At 33.6% G+C, this 10,973-nt stretch overlaps 1 protein-coding gene across 2 annotated transcripts in view; it reads left to right on the top strand.

Moving 5' to 3' along the window:
• The first annotated feature begins 1,327 nt into the window (after positions 1-1,327).
• Positions 1,328-10,973, top strand: part of LOC129226440 (putative sodium-dependent multivitamin transporter) — a 49,687-nt gene continuing 40,041 nt past the window's right edge. For both annotated transcript variants that reach the window (XM_054861042.1, XM_054861041.1), the window contains exons 1-2: positions 1,328-1,456; positions 9,227-9,635. In XM_054861042.1, coding sequence (XP_054717017.1) covers positions 9,312-9,635 — 324 coding nt within the window. In that variant the 5' untranslated portion in view covers positions 1,328-1,456; positions 9,227-9,311. The remainder of the gene's footprint in view (positions 1,457-9,226; positions 9,636-10,973) is intronic.

The following is a 10,973-nucleotide window of genomic DNA, read 5'->3' as shown; positions in this document are numbered from 1 at the left end:
TATCCCATTGAGACAAAACATTGCAAATCACATTGGGGAAGTGTCTCGGTTGTAGTTCAAAAATTAATTTTTTTGCGATCCCCTATCTGAATAATGCGCCAAGAATATAGGCTGGAGCCTCTGTAGATGCATGGATGTTGTGTTGACTGTCTAGGTTTTTCATTCCATCATGTCTTAATACAGTACAAGGATGGATACAAGGGAGGGTCGATGGAGCAATCGCTCCTCTCTTGAGGGACTCTTCATTGGTAAATTTTTGATATTGAAGGTCGAAAAACTTTATTTCAGACGATCTTTGATAATGATGAAACTTAGGGAAAGAAAGGTTTGGCATTCTTCCAAGAAATAGTTTAGAATTGAATGCCAAACTTTTTGTGATGAACATTTACAAACCAGGTTGCGTAGTAAAGGGCATGTAAAAAATTTCTCTTCTCTTGAAATGCTTTTGGATCTGCCCTTGTAATGGTAGGGATGTCGCTTAAAACTATAGATCCAATAGGTGTACTTATTTTAACAGATTGTTTTAATTTTTGTTACAGAATTTTTTAAGGGATTTTTGTTGTTATTTATATACCCTGTATGTAATGTGATGATATGTGATATGCCTCTGTGTGATGACAATATTTATGAACTGTTGTCCTTATTGTAATAAGAATTTTCGGAGTGTTTTTTTTCTTTCTTAAAGGAATTTTTCACTAAATATCTCCTCTTATTTAGGTATAAATTTTGAATAATATGTGTGTAATATGACATCGTTTTTTTTTCTTTTTCTTTTTCTTTTGAGATGGCCTCTGCTAAGGCCCCTATATATACGAGCCGGCGCATCAGCTTAAGATTAGCCATTTTGGATCGGAGCGCGTGTTTGAGTAATTGTCTTTTTTGGCGAGTTATCGCGTTTGGTGATTGTTCACTGTGAACAATTCTTAGCGGCACATGAATTAGTTATTAAATAAAATATTATTTTTGGCAAATTTGGTGAAATCTGAAACTTTGCTGTGGTAACCCTAGCAGTGCAACAATGAAAATTCCGATCCAAAATGGCTAAAATTAAACTGATGCGTCGGCCTATCTATATAGCGGCTCTAGCCTCTGCAAAGTCGGGAGACGCAGTTGTGAATTAAAAATGAACGTAAACATTACGCCCATTATATATATAAACGAAGTATTCGTCTGTTTTCATTGATATTATATCAGATCCCGCATCTTCTTCCACTGTGCAACTTGATTCTATCGAAGGTCAGCGTTTACGGAGGTTTCAATGATCTCTATTTGGTGTAACTTTTCATCGCATCACATGACCTTTCATTCGAAGATATGTCCGCTCATTTTGTAACTCAGCTTTAAGCTCATCCGGGAAGTATCCACTATAAAAATTGTACCTCGATAGTGTTTTAGTTGGATATCCAAAATTTTGTCATTTGAAAAAGCAAAGCGCATGTAAAACAAAAAGCGTTTGGTAAGTAGTTTGTTTCATTGTTAAAATTGTAGGTTTTATAGCTTTAACTATAAATAATTTAAACAAATATCATATCGAAGTAAACTAAAAAATTTTATCTATCTTCTCTGCATAGCATAAAATGAAATCTCTAAAAAGCGTCTGTGTGCTTGAACTCGCTAAACTCGAAAACTGGCCGACCGATTTCGCTGAAATTTTCACAGTTTGTTCCTTTAAGTCTTGAAAAGGTTTGCAGACCAGTTCGAAAAAAAAATTCGACGAGTAGTTCTTTTTTTATTTAAATTTAGGCCCAATTTTCACACAAATTCCCGAATATGGGGGTGAAAAATCACTTGCACACCTCGAACTTTTGTAGGCTTAGCTGAAATTTAGGCACTACTTACTTCATTACATCTATCAATAAAAAAGTGAAGGAATTGTCCAACAGTTTTTTTTTTTTGGACATCATAGGAAAAAGCGACATGTTTTACTCCAGATCGATCTCGACCTTTGGTCAAAAAACTAAGCTTCTATCTCCAAAGGAAAAAAAGGTTACGAGACTTTTTTAAGTAAGTTCAAAAAATCTCATGTCAAGTTCAAATTGTTAACCATTTTCTTTGCATTTCAATTCCTTAAACTTATTTTATTTTTGTGTTTCCATGGTTACGCTTTTTAAATCCATCTTTCTTGGTTTAATTTCTTAAAGGTATTTTAATATGTGTCGTCACTGTTTGGAAGGGAAATTTCGCATGAGTTTTTTTTAAATTTATTCAAGCCTGAATGTTGAACGTACGTCACTTGAGATAATTTTTATTTCCAAGGTGGGCCGGGCAACGCAGCTAGTGTTATATAATTTTTTAAAAAAATGTCTCTATGTATTTTTTGACATTAATTATGTAATCAAAAATTATTTATTGATTGCATCCAATTTTTAATGTCAGCAGTTGTGTTGTATTCAGGGCTACGGAGTCGGAAGAAAAATGATACTCCGACTCCTGAATTTTAGGACGTCCGACTCCGGCTTATTTTATTTATTTATTTATTTATTTTTTCAACCCTTCCCCTCATTTGAAGGGGGAAAAAACTCCTAAACAGAGATTGAAACATTAATTCCTTTTAATGAAATTTTCGCGTTGTATTTTTTTTGTATACCTAACATGTATACAACGTTAGAAATTCAATTTTGAAAATCAAATTATCCAATATTTGAGATTTCTAAAGGGGGAATACTTAAAAATCCCATCAAAAAAAATTGAATAGGATTAATTTGCTTCCCTTCAACGTTTAACAAATAGATGTTGATCAAATCCTGGGCTTTCAATTTTTGAAAGCTGTAACTTGAGAGATTTTTTTTTTTTTTTTTTTGCTGAGTCAAAAAACTTTTTTTAAAGGTGGCGGTCCCCTCCCCACTCCCACCCCCTCCCTGATGACACCCATCTGGTAACACCTCATCTTAATTTCAGAATTTATAAAAATTGAAATACTTTAATTCTAAAAAATTTCCCCAATAATAAATCTTAAATTTCATCTTAAAAATTTCAACAAAAATATTGCATTATATTGCGGGGGAGAGGTCGGGTACATGTACGTCTGGAGCAAATTTTACCCAAAATGCGGCGGTACACAGTTTTGTACAACTAGTTTTTACTATACCTATACATTTTGTGGCTTTTTTTTTTTTGTTTTAATTTTACTGGCAGTTTTAGAGTTAACTTTAATAAGAAGATTTTAAGATTAACTACAATTATTCAGTGTTTTAACCAATAAATCATGTACTGATTTTATTTTGATTTAATTTTTGAGCACGGCACGACTTCCAAGCATAGCCATTTTGTCAATCTTCAATTTAGGATGGTCATTACGTCATGGAAATGACGTCATGACAACGTGATCCAACCTCAGCGCTTGCTTTTGCTTCTTTTTTTTATTGCCATTTAGGAATTTTATTCATCCCCCCCCCCCGACGTTTTACTGTTGTTATTTAACGTTACATATTTGTGTGCATTTATTCAATAAAAGCTGTGAGTTTTTTTTATCTTTTGCACATACGGAAAACAGGTTTTTTTAATGCAGAAGAAGTATTTCTGTCCATGAATTTATTTTGACACATTGGCGAAACATAAAAGAATAAAAAACACCAGGCGAATTTCCTTATATAGGTTATAATTTATTAATCTCTTGCTTATTCGCTAATAAGTACAATAAAATAAATTGGGAAAAAAAAACAAGTCGCTTGAAAATAGTTTGCTTTTAAACTTTAAGTAGCTGTCAACTTCGTAATTCGGTGTAGACCGTTCTTAAAACTGCATCACAATAGTGACATCAAAACCCCTCATAATACTACACTAGAAATTTAAACAGAATCTAAACTTAAATATTTTATAGTTTATTTTTATCGCAATTTTTAGCATGGCTCTACTTACATAGTACTAAACTCATTTCAATGTGCATGACAAAAAGCTACTAAAAATATGACTTCGTGTTATATACAAATGTAACAATAAAATCAATGCATACTTTAAGCTTTAAGATTCCCGACCTGTGGTTTGCGGTCCACTCGTGTTCCCGTAAACAATTTTCATGTGGTCTACGAACAACTAGTAAAAATCAATCTTGGATCTGGGGGCGAAAATTAATGCACATGTGCTTTTGGATTCATCTCATTTCACCTAATATAATTTTCGTGAAAATATTTTTTTCTATCGTATGTGGTTCGCTTTTAAGATTCGGAAGGAGATCAAGTGGTCCAGTAGTGAAAACGTTGAGAACAACTGCTTTTAACTAATAAAATAAAATGAACAGTTCAACTGTGGTGAACGGAACAAAGCAACAGAATGAACAGTTCTTCAAAATAGATGTCATTTTTCCCCTCAGGATTCACTTAATTTTGAAATCTAAACATACGGATGTAGCAAATGATTTGTATTTGAAATTTTCGTTAAAATATATATCTTTTTAGGAAAATAACTCAAGGAAAAAAGTGACTTCGAGAACTCAAAGGTTCTACGCTCCCTTAACTGTTGATAGAGGGTTGCTTTATAATTTATTTTTTTGCTTTCGTTGAATGTTCTTTGTATGTTTTAAGGGGGGGGGGAGGTAGAAACTTTTACCTTAAACTAACTGAGAGATACGTCTGAGTCATCTACGCTGTATCAGCTATAAATGAAAGTTGAATTGCATTGATTTTCATTTGGGGAGAACAGATTCACAACTGAACGAAATAAAAGATGTAACGTACAAGTGATAGTTTACTCATATATTGATAATTATTTCGTCCCGGGCATAAATACATTTTTAACATAATTTCCCAATGTCTAGTTCTTTCTGTAGCAAAAGAGTACGTAATGTCTTTTTTTTTTTTTTTTGAGCAATCACGATTGCTTATTGTTCTCATTTGACTGTTTTGAATTCCTATCATTTTTTTCCCACCACCTCCCTCTGCCAGCACCACCGTCGCGTCGACCGGCCTCACGATGCTGCTCCTCTTGCGAAAGCCGTCTCAAGGTTGCGTCCATATCCTACACACAAACGCATACACACACACGCCTACACACAGACACACACTCATGCTTGCTCACAGACACAAACACACACTCCTACACACACACATACACATACACACACTCATGCCTGCACACAGACACAAACACATATGCCTACATACACACACACACACGAACGCCTACACACACACGCGCGTACACACACAGCACTGCATACACAACACGCACACACATGCATACATACACACACGCACCCTCACACATGCGCCTACACAAACACACACACACACATGCGCCTACACAAACACACACGCGCATTCATACACACACACACGCTCGTGACTGCGAAAAACATAATTTGAATTCGAGATGTCAAAGTTCAAATTAATTTTTATTTATTTATTTATTTATTTATTTATTTTGCAAACACACTGTAAACTGTGAACACTTGAAAGAACATTTTCAGCCAGTATTTGAAATTTTCAAACAAATATTTGATTCATAAGAATTGAAAAAGGGAAGAAGACACTTTTTTTCTCATTAGTAAATTTGTTGAAACTTTTCATCCTAATATGTTTCACTTTGAAAATGGAACAGCATATACTTTGGCGCAGGTATTTAAATTGAATATCGTGATGGATTGTCTGTATACACAGTGGACTTACTTCATTTTCCTTTAAACTTGATTTTGACGCATGTTTGCAAAACTTAGCAATAGCTTTCCTTTTGGCACTGTTAGAAATACTTGTCTTTCTTTTTTTTTTTTTTTTTTCAAATTCGAATCATACTTGTAAAGTTTATTTGTTCCCACACATCTAGATATAAGTCTTACGTTTTCTCGTAATGTTGATTTCAGAATGTTCAATTACCATACCTTAAAAGCCAACAGGACTTTTTGGTTCATTAACACTCCGTCGGGCGCAACTGATCTATTAGGCACACCTCGAATTCTTTAGTTAGCCATGCGCCCTCAATAGCTTATGGAAAAATGTATATTCATTTTCTCAAATAAACTTGTTACATTCGAAAATCATGAAAAACTTTTATTTCTCTTCTTTGGTGTTTGTAGTTGACATTTTTTTCGTAAGAAAATGTGAACATGCGTAGAAAAGATCAGTAGATCAAAGTGTGCTTCCCAGGCTCAATGCGCCCGATCATGTTCTACAACATATTGCGCCCGACGGAGTGTTAAAATTTTACTTTTGTCTGACCTGGGAATCACTTCCGTTAACTTAGTGTCACGGAATAATGCACGCAAGAAACTGACGAACATCGCATTTCTCATAAGAAATTCATACATAACAGAACAATTCTCATCCGCCCATTAGCTGATGAGATTCCTGATAAAAAAAATAACAATTTCGGTGCAGCTCACCCTCAAATTGTTCAACTCAGCTCCTGGCTAAGGTGCAACTGAACCTCGAAAGTAGACTTTAAATAGAACATCAAAGTTTGAGCCGTCATTTATGGGATAGTGGAAAACATATGAGCATACAGAAAAAAAAATTAGCAAACTGATAGATCTTACTGAACTAAAATAATGTTGTAGTATTTTATTGGGATATGATTATATTTTTGTGTAGCACACCCGTGTTCAGTATTTGTTTGCATTTTTCTAACACAAAATATTTTTGTTGTAGGATTAAGTTTCTAAGCATGAGTTGAGTTATTGAACACATTATACTGAAAAAATGCTTTCCTTATTTGGTTAGTTAAAACAGAAACATTCTTTTTTTTTAATTGCTTATGTGATATTTCAAAGTAGTTGGACTTGAGAACAAGTATATATGTGCTGAAAATGGATGCTAATACAGAGAATTGCCCTGTTTTGTAAGAATAATTGTAATTTTGTTATTTCTAGTTTTACAATAAATAGTATACAGTGGCTCCCAGAAATGTTCGTACATTTCTTAGTAAAACCAAAATAACGCAAAACTGAATTCGAATGTTCAATACATTTTTGCACCATTAGTATGTCATTCTAAATAAAACCCTGTAGATTTTTCAAAATATTGACGGATCTTTTTTTTTTTTTTTAAATGGGTCAAAAATTGAAGAGACAGAAATAATACACCACAAAAGTCATCGTACACCCAAATATTTTCGAATAAATTCATGATTTAAATTATCATCTGTCGTGTTTTTATTATTTTTGCATTGTGTTGACCCTTAAAGGTCATTTGGCCTTAAATTTTTTCTTTATTTATTCCTTAATGTTGTGATTATTACTTTAAAAGGGATGGTATTCGTAAAAAAACAAACACCATTCGAAATTTGCTTTTGTTTCCTCATAGTAGAGAAAAATTGGTTTGAAATATCTCTAAATTAGTTAATTAATTCCATTCTATAGTAAAGTGCTTGATAAAATGCTTTAAAGAAAAGAATCGGATCGAAAACAAGGTAAGAAAAGGTCAACCGGCAAAGTTGACAAAGCGTGATCGGAGATTTTAAAACTTTATCAAATACATTTAAAAATATATCAAAAATACACATTTGAGTGCTGTAAAAGTTTCTACAGAGTGAAATGAAAATTTTTACATTTAATTTACACCTAAAATTGTTCGCCAAGTTCTCTGATTAGCTGGATAAATGGTACCTCTTCCCGCAGAAATTTTCTTGGCCTTGTGAAAAACAGAAAGCTCACTCTTTTCGTCGCAAAATCAATGATAAATAAGCTCAAAACGTTCTGGAATTACGTCTTACTCACAGATAAAAATGAATTCAACATTTTTGGTTAAATTGTTGTATAATTGTAAAAATTAGGAACTTAATCTTAAGAACTTAGTTTTACCAGTTAATCAGGACGGTGAAGGTGTTCTTGTGTGAGGGTGCATATAAGCATCAGGACTTGCTAGTTTGGAATTTTGTGATGAAATAATGAATCATGCTCTTCATTTAACTATTTTGAAAACCAATTTTAAAATCTTAGCCAAAAATTTGGTTATCGGGAACAACTGTGGTTTTTATAAGATAACGATAAGAAGCACACGGTTTTCAACGTTTGCGTCTAGTGCCTCAAAAATTATCTTAAAGTTTAGAAAAGACCCATCAATCTCCAGATTTCAACTTAATGTAATATATTTAGAGAATATGGAGGCTAGATTACGAAAATACGGCTTTGAAACGAAAATAGAGCTAGAAACAGTAAGACTCGAAGTGTGGTTGAACACTTACTCAAAAATTACGCAAAAAAAAAAAAAAAAAAACAATGAAATCTATTCCCAGATGTTTAAAAGGAATTGTTGATACTGCTTGATATTCTACTAAATAATAACTTCATAAAAAGTTGGATTATTCAATAATGTATAGTCATTTTTTAAAGTGTACCAAGACTTTTGTAATATAAAATTTCCAGCACATTTTGGTTTTTGATTTTTAAAAAAATAAAATTTAATATTTTTCAGAATATTTCATGTAGTTTTGTTGAAAATTGATCATAGATCTTATATTTAAATACTTATTTCGAAATATTAATTCTATTATTTATTACCCGAAAAGGAAGTTAGCGGAGTTTTTGAACGCCAAAAGAGAATCGAGCCTTTCGAATAATTTTAATTTTAATGGCCCGAAAATGGCTCTTTCTACCCGAAATAATTACCAGATCAGTTCAGTTTTGGCGCCCTTCGAAAACCCGCTAAAAACACCCATAGAGTTCATTAATTTCCTTCGAATTTAAAAAAAAAAAAAAAAAGACTGTAAAATCACCGGGAAAAAAATTAAAAAGCACTGCTGAGCCTAATGGGATAGACATTTTAAATCGGAAAATTATCGTTTGCGCGATCTCATTTTAAATTAGCGTACAGAAGGTTGTCACTTTTTTTTCCTCGGGTGTGACTAAATAAAATTTTGTTTTTGTTTTGAGGTAAAAATTTCCCCTTTTGATTATTATTTGGCAATTTATCTTCCCCCCTTTTTTTTTAATGATTTTAGTTGAATTTATGGTGGGTTGCGTTTAATTTTTTTCGGGGACTTTTGATTTGCCGTTTTCTTTCTTTGAGAATGATTATTTTGACGGAAAATTTTGTAGGTTTTTTTTTATCCTCTAACTGAAGCCTGATTGTTAAACATGCGTCACTTGACAAAGTTTTTATTTTCGAGGTAGACCGTGCAAAGCCGGGCAATGCAGCTAGTTTGTAATAAAGTGAAAAACGAAGCAGTACCTGTGTTGATATGTTTTTCTTAAAATAAAAGTTGTGCAACGCGCTTAAATAGCTTGTCATACGTATAGAAATGAACTGAATCATTATTCTCTCTATATATTTATTGTTTGTTTGTTTGTTTTTTACAGATATTCAACGAACTACAGAAACATGGAATCTTTTTCAATTCTTAAAATATAGACCACTACTTCTGCAGCTTCAGCGAAACCAAAGATGTTGGCCTTAGATTATTTTATCTTCGCTCTTATGCTTTTGATATCTGCTGCCATAGGGATCTACTTCCGTTTCACAGGTGGCAAGCAAAAGACGAACAATGAATTCCTTTTGGCAGATCGAAACATGCCAATTTTACCAGTCGCATTCTCACTGATGGCTTCTTTCATGTCTGCATCCTCTGTTATAGGACTGCCTGCGGATACCTACCTGTTTGGCTTAAATATGCCATACATGAATATAGGAGGAATCATTGGCGTCATTTTATCATCCTATTTGCTACTACCAGTGTTCTTCGATATGCAATTAACAACTGTGTATGAGGTACAGTTTTAAATATTATTATTTATTATTCTAGAAAACCATAATACTACATTGACCAACTCTTCGGCAAACTTTTCATGTAGGAAAAACGGAAGATGTGTAAATAGTAAGGCGCTTGATCAGTGGTCACTTCAAGATTTGAAATGAACTAGTAGTAGCCACAGTGAAGTATATTTTTAAACTGAGGGTTTATAATATTAATTACCTTTCTTGAAACTCTATGAGCATATCATAGCCCAACTCTTCCTTGATCGGCCCATTTTTTAAAAATGCCAGAATTTTAATTTGTTCAAATTTTATCCACTTTTTTCCCAAACCTCAAATTTGATCGATTAGTGGCCAACACAAAATCTGAAAATTTTAGAAGGGCCCATCTGAAGAATTTACACAACATACTTTAAACTCAAATAACTGATGAATAAAATTGATTCAAAATGATGGTTACATTAAGTACCAATGTAGTATTAACATTATTGTTGTTCATTTCTTCCTTCAAAGCACATAAGTAACTTTGAAAGGGCCACTATTGAGGCACTAGGTGTGTTTACCTTACTCCTTGTCTGTCATAAATAGCATGAAATGGCAATAGCATCAACACGTAGCTTCCGTTGACCTGTATTGTTTCTTAAAACACAAAAAAAAAAAAAATGTATGCAATGTCACGCACGTGTCTGATGACGTCTTCAAACGTTTAATGCATCAACACGTTATCACAGAGATGCTTTCTTATTTATTACTAGTGGTACCCGCACGGCTTTGCCCGTAATAAAAAAATTAAAAGGTCTTTTGGTTCGCCTGTATATTTACAAATAATGTGTGGTGAATTTTCTTGCCAATTGGCTTGTACCCATTTTACGGTTCCACGATATGATAATTTCGTATCTTGCCAATTGGCTTGTGCCCATGTTACGGTTCCACGTTATGATAATTTCGTAATTTACTCGTCTATCTTATGATAATTTTGTTCTTAAAATTAGAATAGAAAAAGAACCGCACTGAATTTTCGGAAAATCGCTTCGATGTGCACACCCCCATGCTACAAACTAACTTTGTGCCAAATTTCATGAAAATCGGCCGAACGGTCTAGGCACTATGCGCGTCACAGAGATCCTGACAGAAAGAAGGAGATCCGGACAGAGAGATTTTCAGCTTTATTATTAGTAAAGAAGGCGGAACTTCTGTTACACCTAATGTAACACTGAAACCCAATGGCTCCGCGCTTCCACGCAACAGAGCGGGTTTGATTCCTGGGTTCGACACGATCGACTCAGCCTTCAATTCCTCCCGTGAGTCGCAAAAATGATTACCAAGCGTGCTTGGGAACTAAACCCTGAAGGT

Source organism: Uloborus diversus, chromosome 7 (assembly GCF_026930045.1).
Source record: "Uloborus diversus isolate 005 chromosome 7, Udiv.v.3.1, whole genome shotgun sequence".
Lineage (NCBI taxonomy): Eukaryota > Metazoa > Arthropoda > Arachnida > Araneae > Uloboridae > Uloborus > Uloborus diversus.
This window is presented reverse-complemented; position numbering and strand designations above follow the sequence as displayed.